Here is a 24494-nt window from a genome sequence, read left to right on the forward strand (position 1 = left end):
CCACTTCAGCCTTCCAAGACTGGAATTGCAGGGCACTGGCATTGGTGGCACTAAGAGAGCTGGGAAAGATGTGTGACCTGTTCCTTGCGCGCCTCCGGGTGCATGGCAGCCCTCTTCCTCTCAGCCTTGCGCCGCTCAATCTCCTTGGGGTCCCCCCACACCTCCCAGTCATCGATCGGCTCATCCGCCTGGGGACCAAAACAAAACATGAAAATCAGCGTCACACTGGCGTAGGAGCTCCTTTCTTTTGGCGACTCTTGGGCCCTGCTGGGGAGAATCCAGCCACTCCCTTACACTTATTGAGTGTTCACAGGGGAAGATCAACCATGCCCTTGGCATCCTTGACCTCCGTCTCCTTACTCATGCCCCAGGCTTCATCAGGGCGTCTGTATCTACTTAAAATCATTTCGATTTCATTTTGTGGTGCTCTGCAAATGGAAAGCCTCCTGCAGTACATGTGCTCCCTTCACATGAGGAATACATGACTTGAATGGCGCACTTGTCCTCCATCGCTGTCCGAGTCACTCTCCACCTCGGCGTACTGCAGGATCCAGTCACGGGCCTTCTGCTTCTCGCGTGCCAAAGCGGCAGCGTCCGCTTTTGGTCCTGCTTTTGCCGCTGGCTTCTGCGGCGGCTGCGACACTCTCTCCAGCTCACGTTGCCTTCTGGCCTCCTCTCTGTGTCCCACATGGACGTGTGACATTCACAGATCATGCCATTCTGAGTTCAGCGAACAGTACCAGGCAGCTTGCTGTTCATCAGTGCAGGCCACCCCTGCCATGGTCTAGAGCCTCAAGGGCGATGTAATTTTTTGAGCGCTGATTTTGTCGTGTGAATGGGATTGGGACAGCTCACCGCCGTGCAGCTGCACCGGCTTCGTCGGCCTTGGCGACAACTTTGATGCCGGCAGCGGCCGCCCGCGACTGCGCGGCGCCGGCAAATCTGCGGGGTAGATCTGCCGGGTCCACATGCAGGCAGAGCCAATCTAGCACCGCCTCTTCTGAGACGTCCCTTCCCGCCAGAGCCTGACCGAGGACAATTGCACAGAAACTTATTGTCCTGACAATTCTGCATTGTCATCTTCAGCAGAATATATTGCTGGCAGCACTGCAATCTTATTGAAGAGATGAGAGGTCAGTCAGCAAGTCAAACTAATCCTCACAAGGGAAACCGACCTGCAAGGCCTGCTGGACATGCTCCTTCTTGAAGCCATGCACCAGCATTGTGTCATACACTTGTGCCAGCTCATCAGCTGTCGCCCTGCCGCCAAGCTGTCTCGCCTTGCCCTTCCCCAGGTCCAGCCCCTGTGTCATGACCAGCAACTGTTGAGACCAGTCACTCTAAATTTGACATATAGATATATGGACCGCAAGCTAAGTAGCGAGGGTATCAGCAGCGGACAAGATGTATAATAACTACAGTAGAAGCCAACAGATGCATCACGTCTTAAGAGCTCCCAGACAAGCCAGACACAAGCGCCTCTTCCCCGTGAGCAGACAGAGAGAAGCACACCTTGAGGGCATCCCGCACTCTACTTTCATTGTCAGCAGAGATCTCGATTGCAGAGGTCTTCCGCTTAGAGGCGGCATGGGCTGCTGCAGAGGCAGCTGCCTTGCGATTCCCCTTCTTGCTGCTCATTTGTTGCAACTCAGCCTGTCAATGCATGCTGCTGACGCAAAGCAGGTCATGCGTGCACCACGCATACATATTGATCTTCACTCCACCTGAGCTTATTTTCCTTCCCAAGACGCCAGGTTCGCATGAGATTCATTGATATTGATCTGCGCCTTCCTTTTGATCTGGAATGTGTTGCCTGTGAAGAAAAGCTACTGCTGCCGCCCAAACTTCCCTCTGGAGCTTTGTTTATAACTCAAATAATAAGAACGGTTAAACGCTTGACATCTCTCTCCTGGGCTGGTACTTCACTCCACTTAGCCTGTCATGTGTGGCCTTAAAGAAACTGAGAGCCTCGGAATGCACTGGCAGAACTCAGAATGACAACGGACGATGCTTCCAATCTGTTGATCGGTATGTCTCACGCAAATTTGGCCATCTCCTGGAAATTTATTGCTGTACATCACGTGAAACCTCGTGCCGAGCATACCTCAATCCTTGGACGTTCAGATGACGGCAACCAGAGCCAAGTGCACCACCATTCAGTGACGATCGCAAATCATTTCCACACGATTCCCTGATTTGCGATTTTTAGTGTGTCGACTTGGGCGTGTGAAAGACACCAGGCACTTCGTGAAATCAATCTGTTTGACAGACGCCTTCTGTCTCCATCATTCATAAGGCAATAAATTGGATAATATCATCCCAGTACCGCAAGTTTGAAGAATGCAGCAACGTATGTTGCACCAATACGAGCAGGTGCGATCCAACCCAGAATCATCCTGCCCAAATGTGTATTGGACCAGGACTCCTTTGGTTCAGTCAAATACAGCTGAGTGTCGAATAGTCGAATTAAATATCATCGTGGAATGCTACCGAGGTGACTGATGATTTTGGGTCATCACAAATGTGCTACGGCATGTCAGTAGGCATTGCCATGGAATTTGAAACCTCAGAGGACGTATCTCTGACAGGAGCAGTGCTTAAAGAAGCTTTAACACACTCTTATTTCACGCACTTGTACATCTCCAACGGATATCGAGATCATTGATGCCAAGCCCACTTCAGATCTGGCTAAGAAGTGGCCAGTGTGGATGTCAAGGTGACCTCCAAGATCAGTGGTGGAACCCAAGTATAGTTCAAATGAATGAAGCAAGTGTTGCCGTAGCTGGATCTTATCAGGGTCTTGCAGTATTCTGGGTTCCATGCGTCGCCCTGCCCTCTCTATCAATGTGCAATTCCTCCACACGTGTTCACTGAAATTGCAGAGAAAAGCACTGAGCGACTACAGGAGCGACCCCTCACCAACCTTCCCATGAAAGGCGCCTCCGCATTGCAACACACAGAATTGCAGAGTTCTGGAGGCAAACACCGGTTGGTCCTGGTGCGGTCAATGCATGCGATCCATTTACTTCAATTGGGAAGCCCACATGCTCAAACCAGCTGCAGCACTTTGCGCTCACTTGGCAGATCAAGGTTCGAACCTGATGGATTGTGATTATCATAGGTGTTCAATCATGCGGGTGTGGATGCCCCGGGCCTGTTCCACATCTGCAACTGTGTCCCGTCACACTTGGGCCGCATTCTGGCCGATGTAGCCCTGCACTGCCCCCTCAGAAAGATTTACCCGATATTTTCCTGGCTGACTCGGAGCAGGAATCTGTCACAGTGGCGGACCTTCTCATGAGTGTTGATCAACACTGCTTGAGACCCCAGCAAGCAAACAATTACTGGGCAGGGCATGCCCGCAAGTGCGCACTTGCGACCCATTCAGTGTGCATCAGCTGAACAGGTAATTAAGTTTGATTCATCCTAGTGGAGATTTCTGTTGATTAGAATCCTGCAGCACTGCATATGCACACATGCATGCGCGGCCGCGGCCGAGGCTGCTGCAGCTGCAACTTCTACGTAAGTATATTTGATCATTCAAGAGCCACTGAGCGTGATTTCTGGTTGAGCTTAGTGAGCAGACATCATGCCGACAGATTGTTGTTGTACAGGCGGGAATATTGTGGCAAAACCAAAACAAGGGAACCTTTGGGAACCATGCTTGCACTGAAATGAGTGATGAGATGCCACGTGTTGGAAAGGGACGAAGCGGATTTGGTGGGAAGCTGCCGGTCCCTTCCTTCGTCTTGGAAACGTCCGCCGTGGCAGGAGATCACAAGCGCAGTGCTGCTCAAACTCGTTTGCAGTGTCCACAGAAGTAGCAGGCCGTGCTGGGTGCGATAGAAGCTCTGCTCTTGACAGAATTGGACCAGAGCTGAAGAGGTGCTGACCTTACCAAACAGCAGGTAGGCGGTGTGGCTGCACGATTCGAGGGAAAGGTCTGCATTGTGGGAGCAGTGCTGGTGCATTAAAGATAGGATGGAGTGCTTGTGACGCTCTGGAAGAAACGTTCGCCCAGAAAAACCACCAAGTTTGTCGAACGGTTACATGACTGTGGTATCTTCTAAGCGCTTCGCCGGGTCATTGTTATTAGCATACAGCCATTCAAGTGCTGTTTTATAATTTCTTGTATTTTATCTGAGTGGTCAAGGGGGAGGGTGGCCACGGGTTGCTGATTTCATGGCACATCCTGGAATATAGCATCGCACCTTATCTTGGTGCAAGAGGTCCAGGCCTCCCTTTTACGGTGGAAATGCTGTGGCAGTTGGTATCATGTAGAAAGTAGAGCGAGAAACCACGGTGCTTGCAGAGAGGGTGTGAAGCACCTCCCTGCTCTGGTTGCCTGTGCTGACCAAGAACCATGTTCTCACCCATCGCTGTGCGGCACAGAAGAAGAAACCATTGAAGCATGTCGTACGGAGATCGGCAAACAAGTGCAGCCCTTCGGGGATGGGTGGGACTGGTGTCCTTCCTTCAGGTGCCCGTCCCAAGTTGTCCTGCCGCAAGTCACCTTGCCTTTCAGCAAAATTTCAAGTAGTCCGTTGCTTGTAAACCAAATCTTCTTAGAAAAGACCATACCTCTTGCTGCATGAGACCAATTGTGATTGCGCAGCTGGGCGTGGCCCTGGCGGTGATCCTGATCACCTACTTCAAGCTGTCGCACATCTCCAACTTCTCAGTGGATGCCAGCGCGCGCACCTACAACGTCACAGGGACCTGCCTGCTCAACGCAGACACCTCAAAGGCAGACATGTGCATCTATGCCTACACCATCTCTGGTGTTAGTATCATTGCCACACTTATTGTGGCCCTCTTCCTGGTAAGCCCACCGTCTGAGGCCCACATCCCCTCATGACCCGCACAGCTGCTGCTGTTGAGTCCACCCAATATTGAGGAGGTGCTCGCCAATGTGAGGGTATAGGATATAGACCTGCGCAAATCTAAAGTGAGCTGCAGAATAGAGGCTGGGGAGCATGAATTAGCTAGTGCCTGGGCCATCTCTATTTGCTGCATGGCAATCTGCTCGGCACCCAGCATCAGCAAGCAGCGAGCACTGCAGAATCCGATTGGTTTATTGCCCACACCGGAGCAAGCGCTGCACACGGATGCTGACTGGGCTGTATGATTGCTGCAGTGCTGCACCTGTGACCTCTGCGGCTGCGGCGCGGTTCTGGAATTCCTCTTTGCGGGAGCCGGCACTGCCTGGTACGATGCAGTGAAATACCGCAGCACATTGCATTCGTTCATACTCTGTCAGAAAAGCCCTCCAAAGATGGCACAATCAAATAGTGTGAGACAAAATGTAGACAGAGCTGCTGTCCATTGCAGGTGGGCCATTGGCGCAGTCGTGATCATGAAGCGCTCGTTCGAGGCAGACAATGCTAATGTGGCCCAGGTGATTGCCGCATTTCTTACTTGGCGCACACTGGGCAATGCTCACCAGCAGAAGAATGTGATGGCATTGCATTGCACTTCTTGCCGTGAGCGGCCAACAACCACCACACCCAAGATGGTCTTTGACATAGAGGATTCAGGCTGAGCGTCTCATTGGCAAGTGCCTGGAATGGCCTTCTAATAAGGGAAGACACACTTTCTTTGATATATTGATGTTGGCTGCGCAGCACGACTGGCGCATGGCGGAGTGGATCATCTGCTGGGTCGGCTGCGGCCTCTTCCTTCTTCTGGCCCTCCTGTACGCTCCATCCCATTTCTGTCCCCCTCAAAAATATTGATGCAGCCCATTGGCATGCACTCCACAACTTGACATCCATGAGTCCAGCAATGTATCAAGCCTATGTCTCAAGCTGGATACTACCTTCCAGTTGCACCTGTCTTGTTTGCTGAGTTGCTGCACAGCACAAGCGTTGCCTCATATGATTTTTGCATGCCGCAGGTCATTCGCGCGGATGATTGCTGGTCTGTGCGCATGCTGCGGTGGCGGCAACAAGCGGTATCCTTGAAATGACGCGACAAATTGTTCTGCTATCACCCGACACTCCTAGGAAGTGATGAGGGAGTCGCAAGGAATTCCTTCGAAGGGATGACCCGCAGGCAGGAAGGAATGAACCCAGTTCTGCTGAGATTGAACTCTTTGTCTCAAAAGTCTCACCTGATAATTAAATGAATGAGCTAGCCCCTGCCAGTGGCCCTGGAGAACTAATATGCTCATCCCCTGCCCCTGCACTTTTCCGATTTTGGACTCGGCTACTGTAGGGCTGCAGCGGGCTTACGGAATTATTGCGAGAGTACGGTATATTCAGTACACCATAATTAGCAGGGGTCTACTTGCGGTGTGTCAGCAGGGTGCTGAAAGGACTGGATGTTGCGTGTACACAGTACGGGCTGCAATGTTGCCTTTTCTTTTTATTCCGATCAATTTTGTTTCGTACATTCTGCTTATTTCATGATATGGGACACTTTAGAAGCATCCTCACCCAGTGCTCTGTTCATGCTTGCGCAGACAGTTTTTTCTGAAGCGCAACCACTGTAAAGAATCTCAGACTGCAGTTGCCGCTAGTTACAAGCCAGTTTTACTTCAGAGAGTTCTACTCAGTACTTCACTAATCCAAACATGGCGCACAGCTCCAGAACATGAATGCGATCGCCTACAGAAGACCTCATCATGATGCACGCAATTCACAGATGTGCAGCTCTACTCATGCCGTCATTGCACCGGCGGCGCAACAGACACGTTGTGCCCATGGCCGGCTGCTGAACTGAGGCGCTCTCCCCACACACTGGTCGCTGTCAGCATGTTGCCGGCTCGCCACGCATGCGTGTAGATGGCAGCTTGGGGCACCAAACCTGCGCATACCCGCTCCCCGTCAGCCACTTCTGATGTTGAAAGGTCTCGCATGCTACTTCACTGGCCCAGCACCGCACTGCCCACAACACACACATCGGACGCTGTGGAATTTCCAAGGCCAAAAAAGCAGAGAAGAGTGACAAGAGACCCAGCAAAGAAAGTCCCTCGCTCGCTCAAGCCTCCAGGCAACATGCTCACTGCACACTCGGGCTCTTCCAAAGTCTTTATTCAACATGCCACACTCCCAGCCAGGACACACACTTCTGGACGTGTAATCTCAGCTGCTTGTTTGGCTCTATGTGATATAGAGCCAGAAGTCGCAACTTTGATTAGATGATTTGACCGGCAGAAAATTCACAGGTGGCCTCCAAGTCGGCGGGGATCCCACTGTCCCAAGCAGATTGGTCACAGTGTCACGTTCTTCCACAGCAATATTGACATGCCTCGCGGCCCTGCCGGAATACCACTGTGGATCGGTGATGTGACCAGCGCAGAAAACTCACCGGCAGCCTCCAGGGCGGCGGGGATGGCAGGGGACGGCCCCGAAAGGGCGGCAACGAGGGGGAGCAGCTGTTCGGGCGCATTCCCTGCGGCCGCCAGCGCCTCCTGCAGCAGCCCCGCGCGCATCAGCCGCGCCACCAGCGCCGGCAGCCGCTCCTCCGGCAGCCCGCCCACATGCTGCGCCGCTATGCGTAGCGCCGCCGCCGCGATGCCTGTGCAGGAACTTTGCCCTCAGAGGACAGCTCTTCAGAGTGGTACACAAGTCGATGCTCATGGTCCCTCAGGGTGGCGCTTAGAAACACCCCTACGGGAGTCCCAATCTGAATGAATTTCGTCCCCTGTCAAGCCGCCTGCTCGATTATGGGAAGCTGCACAAGTTCCAGGTCGACAAACAATGCTCGAGCTTGTCCGGGACATGTTCTGAGGGTGCAAGTGCGTGTGGTTGATTGCTGCGTGAGCAACAGCCTTTGAAGACCAGGCCATTCCTTGGATGACAGGTTTGAGAGGCCTGGCCATTCCTTGAACAGCACATTTCAGATGCCTGGCCAATCCTTGGAGGCTAAGGGAAGATGTGGTGTCAGAAAACAGTGTATGCCAATCACATCGGTATTCCCTGTGAAGCAGATTGTGACATGCCAGGGGAACATATCCATTTTTGTGAAGGCGTGCCAATGACTTGTTATTGCCATGCGTGGGTAGATGCCGAGCCAGACATCCCTTGCATTTTGCTGTGGAACATGCATTAGGGGCATAACACTGAGACACACCTCTGTGGCTCTGTTTGGAGCCCTCTGCAGCCTCTGCCAGCAGAAGCGCCTCCTCCGCCACACCTGGAATGCTTCCGCTGCTCACCGGCATATCAGATTCACTGCTTGCCTCACCGCCTGCATCACCAATTTCATGCATTTATCTCTTTTCTCTCATATGTTCCCTTACATATTATGTGCGATGCTACGAACTGAACCTGAAAACAGCATGCAATGCTGGGACTTTTGTACAGGTACCGGACATGGGGGCAAACAGGGCATGTTTTGGTGCGCACCTGCTGCCGAGCCCATTCCAGCATCCCAGTCCACAGCCTCCTCCCCTTCTGGTGACGCTCCTACAGGAGCACAGCTCAGGCTTTTGCAAATGCAAAATTGAGCAGCAGATTCGCCAGTCTCATACCACTCCATCTGGACGTTGCCGCTTTGAGTTTCACCGTTCAGGTTGGACAATCACATATTTCCCGCTCCAGTGTGCGCAAAGTCTGCAGCGAGCCGGGTATTCCTCCCATGCCTGCCTCGCCTTCAGATTTGCACATAGTGGGGCAGCCGGCGCACATGCAGCTTGGGATGCACATAGGCTGGGATGAGGGCGCACCTGATGTGGCTGGTATGGAGTCAAGGGAGAGGAAATCCGCGGCCTGGGCGCCCTCAGGAGACAGCGAGGGCCTCATCTGCGGAGACAGGCGCCCTGCTGCATGCAGCATCATACGACTGCATCAGACCACAGTCACTCCAAGCCTCTACATTTGATTTAATAAGAGGTGCCTTGCACTACTTGGTGCCCGCTACAGTGCGCAAATAGGGTATCCTGGTCTCCAGCAGCACGTGCATATATAGCGATGCCTTTCAAATCGTTGTTATTTTGGTAAAAAATAGCCCAATAACTTCCTCATCAATGTTGTGCACACAGCGGATGATGAAGCCACCCCCGCGTTCACAATGGGCCATTTCTTTAGCAGGTCAGAATTCCTATACGTGTTATTACAGAGTGTTTGCGGCACCTGCGGTGGAGGGCCGCATGAAGCTGTCGGAGCCGCGCCAGCAGGGCAGGCCGGTGAGGGCGGAGCGCTCGCTGGCGCCGGCGGCCATGGCGGTGAGGCATGCGAGCGCGCGGCGCAGCTGCCCGGCCCCTCGGCACAGCCGCAGTTCCGCGCGCAGCGACAGGCCCGACAGCGCCGCCGCGTCCGGGAGCGCGGCCGGCCCCGTTGCCGCCAGGAACGCCGCGAGACCGTCGTGGTTGCCCTGCCACAGCCCTGCGCACATGGTCCACTCAGTGTCTGAAAATGCCACATTTACGTTGTTGATCGGAAGGGGTTGCGCAAAGTACAGAATTTCTGAGTCGCAAGGCCGGGTCCCCTGCTTGTCGCCGCCGATGCAAGAGCTGGCATAAGTGCATCTCACACAGCTGTGCTCTGCAAAATCTTCATGGCAACAAAATAATAACCAGCCCGGTGTATATGCAAACTCCTAGCACTTAATCTCGTGTTGATACCTGCTGGTAGCAGGCAACTCTGCAGGAGAGCACATCCGTGCACTCCTATAAAGCGCATATTAGGAACGCACCCTGCTCGGCGATGCTGCGGGCGGCGGCAGGGGCGCCGGCGAGGGCGAGGGAACGCGCACGCAGACCGGCATGGGACACTGGGAGCACAAAGGGCTGCCCACGTGCATCCAGCAGCCACAGCACGCCCTCGCGCACTCCCACGGCCGCCGCCGGCCCCGCGCACCGCAGCGTCTCGGCCGGCAGCGCCGCCACCGCGTCGCCGGCCGCCGCCGCCTGCGCCACCGCGCCGCCCGCATGCGACGCTAGACGCACCACCTGTGGCGGAGGGCGCTGCTTGAAATTTGCAATGTTTGAGTTTCTGCCATATAAGGTGATGCAACCAAAGGATGCATGTGCTCTTTACCTGTAAAGCTCTATGGACTCATAAGGCCGTTGACGGTATTCATTTGTCATCACTGCTCTTGGACTAGAAGGAGGAGAGCCCAAGAGGTAATACGACTGTGGATGAGCTTGGAAAGGTGCAAAAGCAAAAGTTGGACTTATGCCAAGCACAGGAGAACGGTGAAGGACACGTTAGTTATGTGTCAATCGCGATGAATGACGTAATGCTCACCTCTAGATGTGGCGCTGTTGCACCGGCGCCGCCCGCTACCATCACGCAGTGGACAGAGGACGGCGTGGTCACGTACAGCTGGTGGCTGTGCCACGCGCCAGATGTCGCATCCTGTTCACAGTGCATTATATCACACAACATGCCGGTTTTTAAGACATGTGAGTAAGAGTGTCAACCCATGCAGAGAAATCTGCCTAAGTCAGATTAGGCCGAAATTTCGGCATGGGATGGCACTCTTATTCATGGCAGCCACACGGCAGGTTTGGTGTCAGCTCCGTACTTATTTTTTGACCCCTCAAGCAGTAATCGCGTTAGCCAGCCAAATACACAGCTTCTCTACATTTGAACTCTCCATCTCAAGGCGTCATTGGCTGACAGACAAGAGGGGCAGGTCAGGGCCCTCCTGGACAAGGTCTGTGATAGGATGCGTTGATCAAAGAACTCTCCTTTGAGAGACATTCCTCACGACCCAACAAAGGATTGCCCTGGTTCTGGCGCATGCAGGACATACCTTCAGGGGAAGCGAGGCAAACGCTGAGAAGCTGGGCTGGGTGCGGCAGAAGACAAGGGTATCTTCATAGGCCAGCACTGCCACGCTGGCGTCCGGGGCCCAGGAAACCCAGCGTGGCTCAACCATCACCCCTCCAATTCCCCCATAGGTCTTCCAGGAGTACCACCGCATGGTCTGCCCCCGCCTGTGCCCTGTGACCCAACTATTGCAATGAGTCATTGGCACCTAGCACAAACATTAAAAGCCCATTTGTTGCACCTGTCACTTCTCTCCCAGCACTAGAAAGCTTAGGGAATCTTACACGCAATACACCAGAAGCCATGGAAGCTTCTGCAATGGCCAGTGAGGCAAAGATCGGAATGGGTCATGTAAGACTAAGGGCGATGGAGTGCTGGACAAGGCAAGCATGAGATTGACATTCACAGACCAAAGTGTAGGAGAGAGTCAAATGCACTCCTCTTCCTCTAGACTATTCTCGTCCTGAGCTGCAGACTACAGCCACGAGCTTTGTTTTTAGCACGCTTGCGAATACACGCACGCTCTACTCTCGAATTTAATTGCCATCTTGGGAGGATGGGTATTGCACCTGGCCGGATCTTCTTGTCAAAGCCGACACCGAGCACTGCCCCGCCATGCAGCGAGGTGGGCCGGTCAGATCCCATGATGACATTGCTGCACACCTCCTTCACCGCACCGCCGTCCTCCCCCCTGTACACCTGCACCAGTATACATCTCAACTCGTCAGATCAACTGACTTCAGAACCTTCTGCGTGCGCATGCCAATTCCTGCTAGAGGAGAATACTGTATTCAACTTCAAGTACCTCTGCAGCTACTTGATGTGGTTAGGAGTTTCTTGTTCATTTTCTGCCGAGGGAAGAAGCCTGCCAGGCATTGCTCCCCTGCCTGTCATGCCTCCAATCCCTGCAGAAAACGAAGCAGAACCTGCCCTGCATCTTGAGATATTGAGGCTGGCAAGCAGAAGCACTCACCTTGACCTCGGTGTTGGCTGCGGCAGCAGCGCTTGCGGCCGCAGCAGCGGCCGCTGCGGCCGCCTCCTCCTCCTTTGCTTTCGACTTCTTCTTGCTGCGCCTCATCAGCTCTGGGGCGGCAGCCTGTCACCAAAAAGGTCCCCTAAGAAGTACTTCCTGTTATAGCAAGAATGGTTCTCTCAACTGCGAGCATGAGCAGGGCAGCAAACAGCCTGTGTAAAGCAACAGAGGCAGCCAAGCACTCCACAATTGCAGATTGCAGACCTGGCTGGCTTAGATGGACTAGTTGCTGCAGGATTACCTAGTGATATGCAGCACATTCTGATGAATTTACTGCACGCCATACTTGCTCGTGACATTCCCTGCTTGTCACCAGGCATGCAGTGTGGGGCCACACCCATGCCAGATGGAATAGTATGTCACTGGGAAGCGGTGCCCTGCGCGCAGCAGTCACCTTTGGAATGTGCAGCACAGCAAAAGTAGACGAGGCAGACGCCCAGGCCAGGGAGACTCCGCTGCCGCGCGCAATCTGCCTCCAGGGCGCCTTTGAGGCCAGCGACTCTGTGGCGTACACCGCGTACTCGGCTTCGCCCGGCCACACCACGCTGCAGTGCGCCCCGTCCCAGCTCATCGCCACCTCAGCCCTGCCTGCGCATTTTTCACCCCTGGACCCATTCATGTACTCCCCAAAGACCAACCTTGGACTCTCAATGCAGCGATTGGTACGCAGAGCATGTTGCCGCACGATGTTCGATTGCTCATCAGAAAGAGCCTTGGACCCTCACTGCACCATGCTCTTACGGCACTGGTACCTACAATGCCGGGTACTTCCACTCTGCTCCATGCAGGGCACCGGGGGTTCACGCAAGATTTCATTGAATAGCTGCAGTGCACATCAGTAGTCCTCTGGATGGTGTATGTACCGTGCGGGCCAAAGCTGGCAACGCTGCGTTTGGACTTGAGGTCCGCGGTGAGCTGCCTGCCGCTCGGGCCATCACTCCATCCCGGCCTGCAGGACATACTTCACTTTTCTTGCGCTGCCTCGCACACTTTCAATTTTGACAGCCCACATTATTGCAGACATCTCTCACGCCTATGCCACGCAAGGAGCACCTCCTCCACACCTCTTCAACCTGACTATGGAAGACCGTTTGCTGTGGCGGTGTTACATGGTCAGTGGAAGAGGTGAGGGGAGAGTTGCACGTCAGGTGGCAAAGGTGTGGACGTCACAATTTATTTCTTAAGATGCCACTGAAAAGCACACCCGTGCACGAAACAAAGGAGGCAAGGCCGGAGGCGCTGACAGTGACAACTGGGAGCCCGGGAGGCTAAGCGAGAGAGTACCTGTAAGCGACGTGCCAGAGCTGCGAGTCGGTGGCAAATGCGTATCCGCAGCCCCGGTAATCGGACGCGGACGCACTGGCGGCACTGGCCCTTGGGCTGTCCAGGTCAGCGGGTGACGGGGCGATTAGAGGGAACGCTGCGAATGGGAGCTGCACGTGGGGGTCGAATGACAGCAGGCCGACACCTGGCGCAGACAAGCAGCCAGACTTGGCAGTCTTGCATGGTTATTTCCCATGCCGTTGCTGGAGAGTAGGACTTGCGCACTTGGTCGGTGCAGCTAAGGAAGCTGCACCCTAATCACAGTACTCGCCGTGCAACCAAGAAATGCAGCTTGGAAGCAATTACGAAGCCAGCAGATCAGGTGTATGAGGAAGGCGCACCAGTGTTTGCCCCCACGGCGATCAAGTGAGGCAGAAGAGGGTGGCAGGCGACAGCATAGACCTTGGGCGCCTTCTTTTGGCCTGCCGGCACCAGACTCTCCAGAGAGGCCACCTCCTTCGCCTCCAGCTGCCTCGATGTTGGATACCTGCCAGCAGAAGGACCCCAAAGACCATCATGCACAGGATGATGCCATGCCAGCAGGTAGCTCTTTCATTGCAGGCGTTTGCCCGGAGAAAGGAGCACATCAAATAAGGTGGGGACATGAGCAGTGGCACATCACATAGCAAGAACCCAAACAACTCTGTCAATCTGCAATGGTCATGAGCAGCACAAGAAGAACATTGGAGCGACACGTCCCTGTTTTACGTCTACTGGACCAGCTTGACAAACACGCACACATAGTAGGATGTCTCGAGGAACTGAATCCCCTCACAACCCGACACATCTGAATGAGAGATGCAACTCAGAGACTTCCTCCTATGTGTGCGTTCAATCGCATCTGTGTCTGTCTGAAAAGTTATGTCTGATGCAGGGCAGGGAGGGAACACTCACAGTCCCCACAGGGCGGCACGTTCTCCAGAGGCGAGCACGATGCATGGCTCCGCGCCGGTGGCCGCTCCCGCTCGGGGGCTAAATGCTAATGAGTCGGCGGCCCCCTTGATAAACGGCCTCGTCCGCGCCTCCTCCTTCCAGGTCCAGGCTGCCCACACTGCCACACGCTTGTCATCACCTGGAAAAACCATTCACCCCTGCTTATATAAAATGATTTAGATGACTGATCCATCTTTCGCAGTCTGCTCATCAGGGCTATAAAGCATCCCTTGCCCACTTGCGGACACATGCCATGCAGTCTCTGAGCAGAAGAGCACTGCAAAACTTCTGCAGGGTGAGGCTCGTGCATGAAGGTCCTCACTTGGAGGCATTCAGAAGCGTGCAGGTGTTTGTAATTCAGGAGGGGCAGCAAGACAGCTCAATGTGTGGACTTGGCGGGGCGGACCTGAGGTGATAAGGCGGAGGGGGCCGGGGTCCGGGGAGCCCTGGTTCACCTGGAACAGCTGCATCGTCAGCACCGCTCCATCGTGCGCCTTAAATGTGACCTGCACGCACATAACCCATCAGCCTCTGCCATCATCACCCGCTGCATGCCTTATAACATGAAGGGCATGCAAGCTAAGCATTCTCTTTAGAGGCATACAAAGCGCTCTTCAGAGCGATACAGAATACTTGCCAAGATACAAGGGAGGTTCCAGCCAGGAATGAAATGTATGCCACCAGCTCTACTGCGCAGCACGTTGCAAAGGTGTGGTATTGGAATGCAAGGGCACTCGCGCAGAGGGCACCTTGGCGCTGATCTCTTTGTCAGGGCCCTGAGGGGCTGTGGCGGAGGGCTCCCACACAGCCACGGTGCCATCGGCAGAGCAGGACAGCAGCATGTCCGGGCCGCCCTGTTCGCGGCCGCCCAGCACCAGCAGCTTCGTCACCGCCGACTTGTGCGCGCCCGTCAGCTTTGCGTAGACCTGGCAGTGCAGGGAACGCCAGCTCAGCTCAATGCCTCGAGGATTGCTCGGCAGCAGAAGCACTTATATCTGCATTTCTCTGAAACGCTGAACTGCCAGATGACCTCAAGGTAATGGAGGGGCGAAATGACTGGCCTCACTTGTTCTAGAGCATGTTCTTATGACACGATATTCATGCGTATCTCCTGCATAGCAATTAGTGTCTGCCAGGGGAGATTCTCCACCTGCAGTGTGGAGACGGAGATCAGGTAGACGACGCCGGCAGAGGTGCCAACGGCTATGACAGGCGTGATTATGGCCTGACTGTTGTTGTCCCCAGCACCGTACCCTGCAGCAGGAGAAAGTTTTCCTAAGGTTTCTCTTCCTGCCCTCCCCTGAAAGAGACGTCCACAAAAATTGGCCATACAGGAGCACAGGTAGATGCATAAAGAATCCCAAAATGGAGCGGGGAGAGCGAGTGCTTGGTGGCCGCACCAAGCAGCAGGGGAGAGCACTTGTAGAGGAAGGCCAGGCTGGTGGGCGCTCTGCCATCCAGCACTGCGCGCGGCACCTCCCTCGTGGCCCGGGAGACCAGGTCTGTCATCAGGATCTTGGTCTCGCAGGCTGCAATGAGCCACCGATGCCCCTTCAGACCCCTCACTCGCCCTGCATCACAAGGGCACTGTCTTTCAGAGCCTTCATTCGTCTGCAACAGTGCACCGTGATAGCAAATTGCTCAAGGCCGCAAATGAAGGGAGCTGAGCTACAGGAGGCGAGTCATGGTGCTTGTCATCAGGGGAAGGGACAGACCCAAGTGTGGGATGCCAGCCTTGGAGTGCGCCCTGTACTGCATGGAATTCTGCAGGGCCAGCTGCCAGTAGCAGGCTTCTGTGTCCAGGAATTGCAGATCCTTCACCTGCAGCACAACAGTCCCAAACCTTCACCGTTTACATCCTGCAAACGCACTCACCCCCCACCAAGCACGGGCTCTCTAATGCGTGCACTGTACAGGTGGAACTCTTGCATGCTATCAGCGCTCACCGCTCCAGGAGCCGCTCCCTTTGAAGTGGCGCCCGGCCTGGGGATGCCGGCTTTGCCATAGTAACCAGTCTCCTTCTCTGCCAGGCGCTGCAGCATGGCATCCTGCAGCGCGCCCTCATCGGCTCCACTGAGTTGGACCTCCCACACCACCTGCCACCACGCTGAAGATAAGGTTCCCATCCCTTCGCATGCTCTTCAACAGGTCCAATAGTCTTGGAAACCAATGGACACCATGTTGGAGATCTGTGATCCATGGTGCAACAAGCAGGAGCAGCTACATGGAACAGGGATATTATGGCTTTGGCATTGGTAAAAAGAGGTCTTGTTAGCTGCACACCTGCTGACTCGACCAGTCCCACACAGTAATAGCCTGATTGACGTCTGCATAGGCCAACCAGGGCTGGACAGGATGGAACACAAGCGTTTTCACCTGCACAGTAAGGTGCCATAGAGGAACAGCTTATTTGGTTGCACACATATAGCAAAGTGTAAATATTGTAAAAGCATATTCCTACGTTACATTGTGAAGCTCAGAAGAAGTAACCAAATTGTTGGTGGGCATGGAGGATGAGCAAACCTTGGCTCCAGCTTGCTTGAAAGCTTTAAAGTCCAGCTGCGACATCTTGATAAGTATCGCGTTATATTTTCTTTGTGACGGACACTTCCCACCGCTGATCGACAATTACAGGATAATGGGTGTATTGATACACTTTGTGGAACACTTCGTCATGAAGACTCCTCCTTGTGCCACACCACACTTCAAATCTCTGCTAAGTCTGATACATTGTCTTCTCATTGAGAAGTTCTCAAGATCACTTGCAGCATCGTTCACCTCTCTGAATTGGTGATGATGTCAACACGCCAGCTCTGCTGACGTCCTAAGTCCAAGGTTCGCCTGGACAGCCTCACTGTCACGCCCTACAATTGATTCAATCTTCTTCCTCAATTACAATCTTTCTTTTTGTTCATTGTCAATTGCAGAAGTGTGCGGCGAAGGAGCATAGCTTTTGTTGCCCCTCGTTTTTTCGAGGCAATTTGCACTGAACGTAATTGGGGAGAACGAAAGGGTAAGACACCGAAGACCAAAATTGTCAACCCAATATCTTTAATTTCTATATTGATGAGGCTTGCTTGCTCTCATGCTGTTAGCCTGTCTTCTGTCCGTCTAAGAGCCTGCATGCATCAGTCCAAGAAAGCGTGCCTAGGATTTGCAATGAATATATCAAGTGGCCCGTGCATTTTATTTTCTGATAGCTCTAGATAGCGCTCTTGTAACTGGCGAATGGACGCTTACAGCTAATGCTCACAGAGATCTCTTCCCACCACGACGCTCAGTCTCTTACTACCTGCTTGCTGGTGCTATTGGTAAACAATATTTCCAAGTAGATGCTCTATTTTCGTCCAGGCGAATCATGGCGTACCCTCTGCGCAAGCCCCTGTACGACACAGAGAGGGCAGCAGAGCAGACCACAGTGTGCGTCACTGGAGGCACAGGATACATTGCTGGAGCCATCATAGCTCGCCTGCTGGCAGCTGGACACACTGTGCATGCCACAGTCAGGGAGCCAAACAGCCAAACCAAGTTGCAGTACCTGAAGTCTCTTCCCAACGCTGATACCCGCCTCAAATTTTTCAAGGTGCTCGGCCCCTTTGCCTGCACTGCGTCCTGATTTTTTGACCACCATTTGAATGCTTCCAATGAGCAAAGGATCAATCTTCTGCAATTTTTGCACCTATTGATGTTTTGGACCAGATCAATCAGCTGGATTGTGCATGTGGCAGGCAGACTTGGAGGATGCTGCCTCATTTTTGGCGCCCATCAAGGGCTGCAAGTATGTCATACACACTGCCAGCCCAGTGGTCATGAACCCGCCAAAGGGCAAGGTAAGCTATCCAAGCCAACACAAAACCCCTCTCTGCACTCAGGTTGCCCGGAATCTCACTACAAGATTGCTACATTTCCTCGTGCTGTAATTGGCGCGCTGACTGGCGGTGATGAGTGCAGGAGTACGAAACAGTCATCCGGCCGGCAGTGAGTGGAGTGGAGAATGTTCTCAGCGCAGTGGACAGGACACCTGGCGTGAAGCGGGTGGTGATGACATCATCAGTGGGGGCTGTGGTGGGGGACCACAGGGAGCGGGGGGCACACCATGTCTACACAGAGGACGACTGGAACCAGACCGCCACGGAAACATTCCTCCCCTACCACAGGCAAGAGCACACTGTTCTAATTCTTTCTCAATTGTTCGGACAGTTGAGGCTTTCAAAGTCGTCCACATTTGCCCTTTTTTGCCTCACATCAAGTGGAAGATCCTCAGTATTGTCACTTTAATGGGCCTGTGTGCAGGAGCAAGGTGCTGGCAGAGCAGAAGGCATACGAGCTCTGTGAGAAGCAGAAGAGGTGGAGCCTGGTCACCATTCTGCCCTCTGTGGTCCAGGGACCGCCCCCAGGTGTGCACTTCTTCTGCTCAGCTGCTCTGCTGCAACCTGTTGGGAGGCATCATTTCTTGTCAATCATGGGGCATAACACAACGCCAGAAGATCACGGGTGGTTGAGTGCACTGTTTTTGCAAGTACTTGGATAGACAGGCTGTTTGATCCTGCCATTGCTGTGCAGGGAATGTGAAGTGTGAGGTTGTGGGCTTCATGCGCAAGCTGATGAACGGGGGTTACTACCCCTGGGCGCCCAAATCAGGCGCGGGCTATGTGGACATCGATGATGTGGCAGCTGCCCACACCCTCGCCATGCTCACGCTTAAGGCCTCCGGCAGGTGCATCTGCTTGCATATTTTATCTCTACTACCCCTGTTAGCATCCCTCTGCAAGGCTCAAGTGCCACTCCTACATGTGGAAAGGCTGTGCAAAGGCGGGGAGGGTGCGTGTTGTTTCAGTGTGAGGCAATTGAATACCCCAGCTCTGGCGCTGTTCTGGGCTTCCATCGGAGTGCCAGGAGCAGCACTCACAAATCTGTCGTGGTTGCAAAGTGTGCAGTGGCTTGCCACGCTCGCATGCCATTTATGGGGTGTGTATTGCCACTCAGGGGATTCTGGTGCTTTTGGATGCCAACTTGCACATTGAGGGTGGGATGTGAGCTGTTTGTGTCTGCAACAGGTACATTGTGTCGGCGCAGTCGCTGACACTGCCGCAGTTCATTGACCGGCTCAAGCCAGAGTATGGCATGTACAAGCTGCCATTCATTCCCCTCCCTTTCTGGGTAAGTCACACTTGACATCCTCTTCCTGAAAGCTTCTTCCAGCATTGTCCTGCTTCTCTGTGATCCTGACGCATATGAATCCGTCAGAAATCTTTGATTGGAGTTGCATTCGTGGTGAATACTGCAGCCTGTAAGGTTGAGGATTCCTTGATGGGAAGCTGTCGGTTTGGAACAGGTGATATGGATCGCCATCACGCTGATGGGCTCAAAAGTGTTTGATGTTGAGCTGCTGAGGTGTACTGTGGGGAAGGTACGCATATCTAAGAGACACTGCTCAAGCTTGTGGTAGAACAGGCTGCTTGGGAAGCCCACAGATCCCATTCTTGTTCAGAAGCAGAAGCTGTCTGATGGAGCCACTCTCAATGTGCTGATGGTTTTGCAGGTGCCACATTTTGACACGAGCAAGGTGAAGACAGATCTGGGCCTGGACTTTATCGATGTCAGGAAGACTGCACAGGACATGGCCGCCAGTCTGCTGGAGTTGGGAGTCCTGAAAAGAGTCCCCGGCGCCCCTCAGCCTTCGCAATTTTATAGCAAGCTTTAGATCTCTGATGTCACATGGGCAACAGCAGCAAGGCAATGCAATGTTTCTCGATTGCGTTGTCCCAAGATTGACGAGAATATTTAGCTTTATATCCGCTTCAGCAGCGGCTTTTGCCCCTCTTCTGGGTCAATGCCGCTCTCTCTCTCTTCCCTCCTTGCAACGGGCCCTTGCGGGGCAAAGCCTTCGTGCATTCTTTCCTTTCTTCAATCCAGCGGCTCTCTCCTAGTTCGAGACCAGGCGTAGTCTGTTAATGTAAAGCAGTCAGCATGTCCACACACCACTTCAATATTCCAGGCGCTGTCCGATGCCCATCTGTGCGAGGCACTGACGGCAAGCACCGCATGCACAAGGCCACATGTCTTCATGTTTGATGAAGCTCTTGAGGAATATTCCAGCAGTACCTCCGTCCATCTGAGACTCATCAACAGGACTGAGATTCTTCCCAGCTTGACTCAGTGCCATTGAAAGTCTGAAAATCCCGTTGCCCCTCACTACCTTGTACGTGAAGCTCAGATCCTCTAAACTTTCTGCCAGCACACTAGGTTCCTCACAGCCAAACCCGAGCTCGTCTGCATTCACATGAAGACACCGCAGCAATAAGGTGCTAGGCAACTCAATGAAGATCTGATCACCATCCAGGAAGAGCTCTCTGAGGTTGGAAAATGATGGTCCATCAAATATTGTTGGGACAACAGACCTGCCAAGGACATCTACCTGCCATTGGAGTGTTCTGCATCTTGCTGACGACACAAAGTCTGGAATGCCCTCTCTTATCACACGTGAATCAAACACCTTGAATGTGCACAAGCGTGCATCTAAGGCAAGGTCGGACCACCAATCCCTCACCTCTCCTGCAGGATGAACCACCACATGCAAGTTGCATGATGACACCAGATCAAGTCTGGCCACCGTCAAATCTTCAATGAGCAGATTCGTGAGGGAAGGCAGGCCGCTCAAGACAAGATCGGGACAATCTTGGTCTGAACTATCGCCAGCCAAATCTAAGGTCACCAACTGAGGAAGGTGACTAAGGGAGGCGATTGTTCTCTCAGTGAAGTTGCTACTTATTAGGTGGAGATGGCGCAGGTCTGACAGTGGAGGAAGCACAAGCGATTCTAAACTGTTGATAACCAGCAATCTCAGTTCACTGGCACATGCTAGCATCCACGTCACAAACACGGCGCTGGAAGTGCTGAATTCCTCAGCCGGCTGCAGCTGCACACGGAGGTCCAAGAGATTGGACAGATTGCTGGCCTCATGGGTCATGACCCAGGGGAGATCCAGGGTGCCAAAGACCACATTCAAACATTTCGCATGACCCCAGCGTTTCTGTAACCAATAAAATGCCGATGGTGAAGCGACCATCAGAGCCACGAACTCTGGCTGCACAGAATGCATGGCCTTGCATGTTCCGCTCAAAAGAACCCATTCGTTCGTGGTCAAGTTGCTAGATATGTGCTGCCAGATTTCTCCTGGAAGTTGTGGGGCTTCTATTGCTGTGTGCGATGCCATTTTGTCCTGTGAACCACCTGCAGCACTTGATCTCTCAACGTACCATCGTCAATGCTTGAGCCACGACTCCATTGACGCTGTACAGGAGAAGAATCCTTAGTGCAACCCCTCCTCTACCACTTTCTGATATATTTTATAAAGGCAGCATCGCTTCGTGTACCCCGAGCGAGCGTTACATACGAGTTTTTTCAATTACAGTCCTGGCTCTGGGACATTTGTGTCATACCTGGTGGTGCACTGTGTCAAGCGGCCATGGGAGGCTCAATATGGCTCTGCACCTCACAATATGCTATCTCGATCGAGAATATCGGAAGCTGCCCAATTCGGGCAGCAACGGGCAGCTGCATTTCGTTCCGGAAGGCCAGTCAGCCATGCCCAAAAGCCAAGGACGTATATCCAAGGTCAACGTATAAGATTGGTCACCCTGATCTTTCTTCAATGCAATTAATTGGTCGAATTAGTAGTGAAGCAGTGCCTTGCGTTACCCATTCTAATTATCTGCACCTACCAGGAGCACGATCTGTGAGAGCGATAAACCGGGCTAAAACCTTGTGGTCTTCACAGCGTGTTTCGAGAACAAAGCCTTTTATTCCAGAGAGGTGGCCGTCGTCGTCCAGACGGGATTGTGCACTAAGCGAAGCAACCGTGTCTGAAGCTAGTATGGCACCTAGCGCAGCACAGCTTGACTGGCAGGTTGATTCCTTGGTCCCATGTCGAATTTCGAGATTCTGTAATATGACTTTCATCTCGCCCGCCTTACTGATTACTACTCGATACTCAAGATCAGGATGGACGCGCCTTTGTGCCATCAAAAATGCCTGACAGCATTGATAAACATGGAAGCAGGACTACTACTGTCCTATTATGTGCATGATGTAACATACAGGAAGTATCCAAGGATGCCTCTCAAAGGCCGTCACTGCCGCGTTCTGGTCACGTTGCAGCCGCTTTGCCTGAAGGGCATTCACATGATGTCATCCTGTTTGGAGGGTAAGGCTGCATCTTCTGGAGAACGGTCAGTAATGCATCCTGGTACTCATGTGGATATTATGGTATAGAGTTGCTGGACACAGTGTATTTTCGAATGATCTCTTGATGTTCCATGTCTAGGTATGTGGAGGATAAGGAATCCAAGAGAGAGGCCTCAAATGATGCCTGGCTATTCTCCATTAAGGAGGGCCGATGGAGCCCTGTGACCTACGCACCCGGTGACGTGCCCAGGGTAAGGCCTTTGTTATACAAAAAAAGCATTGCATGCTTGAAAAACCAACCGACAAACCTGCATGTCATTATGGGGCTGCTTGCAATTTTGGCATTACATGACAAGAGATATGCAGACGTTAAAGCAGTGCAAGTACCAGAGGTGAGAGGAAGGGCTGCCTCACATTTTGACATTATGCAGCAAGATAACAGTGGACCCTTGGCCCAGAAGCATTTGTAGGGGCCGTCTGAAGTTCATTTAAGGGTGCTTAAGAAAGCTCATGTTGTGGGCTGCTCCCAGGTGCGGCTAGCAGCCCAGGCAGTGGTTGTGGACAGGCATCTGTGGGTCATTGCTGGATGGGATCCCGGGCACAAGAGGGATGGCGGTGAAATCCTCAGCGACATATGGCGCCTGGACCTATCAACTTACCAATGGACCCAAATCAAGCCCCAGGTAAGTCACACAACTGGCTTCCTTGTTACGTTATAATGTATCAAAGAAAGATGGCCGCTTTTATGAAGATACAGGGTACGGATGGTCTTGCAAGCGATCGAATGTCCTCCTTGGCCGGGTGTGTCTTGCATGTTGCATGCATGCCTTTCCACCGCAAGGCAAGCCTTTTCACACACTCTGGCACTCGCCCTGTCTTTCATCTATGCATCACTACAGTCAAACATGCATTGGCTGATCAGGGTGAGGAGCTGCCGGCAATATCGAGATTCCAGGCAGTGGGGCTGGGCAGCAAGGTGTACATCCACACCCACCGTTCCCTCCAGGACATCCTTGTGCTGGATGTGTCTGATGTAGATGCGCCCTCTCTCAGCCTGCAGCCGCTCACCTCAGAGGACGATCCCCCAATGTCAAGGTACATCTGTTCCGCTCTCTGGTGTCAATCAAGAAATGCAGGAAGAGGAGTCTCCTCTATTTGTATCTCTTATCAATATTTATTTATATATTCATTTGCAGACAATCAAAGTGCAGAACATTGTGTATGTTATGGGCTGGCATGATCAGGCGAGGGCTCACAGGTTGATGATGCAAAGGAGATCAATGAGGAACAAATGCGCGCCCATATCGTGCGAGCAGTCTTGGCTTCAGAAGGATCCTTGGCTTACAGGGTCCTGTTGTGTAAGCACTGTCCAAAGTGCATAAACACATTGCTGCCACAGGGGCCTGCACTCGTTGACGGCGGCTGCGGACGGGCGTATGTTTCTGTTTGGGGGCGCTCCCAAGGAGGGGCCCATGCTGGGGGACCTGTGGAGTCTCACAGTTAAGGGGGGGACGGGCGGTGGGGCCTGGGCTGAGCTGGACCCAGATGGCAAGGCCCCCCACGTGCGCTGCTCCCAGGCAGTGGCGGCCGTGGGCACTGACATCTTCTTCGTGGGCGGGTCGTATTACAAGTGCGTGTCTCATATATACTTGTAGCTGGCTAGTATTGTGAGATACGAGGGCACCTCATTAATATTGTTCTCAACAGGAGTACTCAGCTTTTTACCATCATTGCTGTCTCAAGATTGTGCATCTGGTCTTTTTGGAATCCGTGATGGGTGCTGGTGAGATGAGCTCATATCATCCTTCCCCGTCATCCAGCAATTCTTGATGCACAGCCCGTAGACCATGGTGTACTCTTGTCCTGCATCATGCTAGCTGTAAAAGGTCCCCTTCAACGCGTCGCTTTCCTGGACAGATCTCTACCACCACTATTCATGTGCATGCATGTGATCAGGAATCTGATTCGCTGGGGTGTTGACAGAGTCTGTTGTGTGGCAGGGTGGAAGGAGGCCTGCAGCCACTGAATGACCTCTTTGTGCTGGATACAAAGCAGCTGCAGTGGCAGTATCCCAGAGTGGCTCCTGGAGCTGGCCCCTCTCCTCGGAATGCTGCCACGGTGACGGCGGTTGGGGGAAAGCTGGTACTCTATGGTGGATGGAACCCTTTTGTGGAGACCTACAATGACACCTTTGTCATGGATGTGTCCGGGTATGCAGCGCTTAGAGACAAGGTGCCTCTAGAGCCCGAGGAGGAGGACTGAGATTCTGTGGAACATCCTCAGTGTTGTCACTGCTG

At 53.2% G+C, this 24494-nt stretch overlaps 4 protein-coding genes across 4 annotated transcripts; 3 read left to right on the forward strand and 1 right to left on the reverse strand.

Annotated features, from left to right (window-relative positions):
* The first annotated feature begins 3800 nt into the window (after positions 1-3800).
* Positions 3801-6510, forward strand: COCSUDRAFT_34352 (hypothetical protein). Its single transcript, XM_005643574.1, has 7 exons — positions 3801-3908; positions 4393-4480; positions 4616-4822; positions 5138-5208; positions 5332-5398; positions 5625-5695; positions 5897-6510. Exons 2-7 carry the CDS (start codon positions 4412-4414, stop codon positions 5961-5963), a joined length of 552 nt encoding a protein of 183 aa, XP_005643631.1. The 5' UTR covers positions 3801-3908; positions 4393-4411; the 3' UTR covers positions 5964-6510.
* A 157-nt stretch (positions 6511-6667) lies between these two features.
* Positions 6668-16578, reverse strand: COCSUDRAFT_44868 (hypothetical protein; the record flags this gene model as incomplete). The annotated part of the gene is made up of 24 exons (XM_005643575.1): positions 6668-6807; positions 7312-7521; positions 8077-8193; positions 8352-8411; positions 8672-8767; positions 9078-9329; positions 9640-9853; positions 10194-10304; positions 10705-10895; positions 11291-11420; positions 11695-11817; positions 12149-12342; positions 12618-12703; positions 13039-13222; positions 13419-13564; positions 13972-14149; positions 14417-14516; positions 14760-14936; positions 15161-15264; positions 15411-15581; positions 15726-15831; positions 15957-16106; positions 16294-16386; positions 16534-16578. 24 exons carry the CDS (start codon positions 16576-16578, stop codon positions 6668-6670), a joined length of 3378 nt encoding a protein of 1125 aa, XP_005643632.1.
* A 790-nt stretch (positions 16579-17368) lies between these two features.
* COCSUDRAFT_59575 (heme peroxidase-related protein) lies at positions 17369-19714 on the forward strand (the record flags this gene model as incomplete). Its single annotated transcript, XM_005643576.1, has 8 exons — positions 17369-17593; positions 17739-17840; positions 17962-18200; positions 18304-18407; positions 18574-18727; positions 19068-19170; positions 19346-19420; positions 19553-19714. 8 exons carry the CDS (start codon positions 17369-17371, stop codon positions 19712-19714), a joined length of 1164 nt encoding a protein of 387 aa, XP_005643633.1.
* A 2614-nt stretch (positions 19715-22328) lies between these two features.
* COCSUDRAFT_59576 (galactose oxidase) lies at positions 22329-24459 on the forward strand (the record flags this gene model as incomplete). Its single annotated transcript, XM_005643577.1, has 5 exons — positions 22329-22448; positions 22728-22880; positions 23120-23286; positions 23597-23827; positions 24198-24459. The coding sequence occupies 5 exons, from the start codon at positions 22329-22331 to the stop codon at positions 24457-24459; spliced, it is 933 nt and encodes a 310-aa protein (XP_005643634.1).
* Positions 24460-24494: the final 35 nt, after the last annotated feature.

This window comes from Coccomyxa subellipsoidea (genome assembly GCF_000258705.1).
Source record: "Coccomyxa subellipsoidea C-169, whole genome shotgun sequence".
NCBI classification, from domain to species: Eukaryota; Viridiplantae; Chlorophyta; class Trebouxiophyceae; family Coccomyxaceae; genus Coccomyxa; species Coccomyxa subellipsoidea.

Coding starts and splice junctions, on each gene's coding strand:
- COCSUDRAFT_34352 (XM_005643574.1), top strand. CDS start 4,412: ATGTCGTACGGAGATCGGCAAACAAGTGCAGCCCTTCGGGGATGGGTG. Junction 5,209..5,331: donor GCGGGAGCCGGCACTGCCTG/GTACGATGCAGT, acceptor TGTCCATTGCAG/GTGGGCCATTGGCGCAGTCG. Junction 5,399..5,624: donor ACAATGCTAATGTGGCCCAG/GTGATTGCCGCA, acceptor TTGGCTGCGCAG/CACGACTGGCGCATGGCGGA.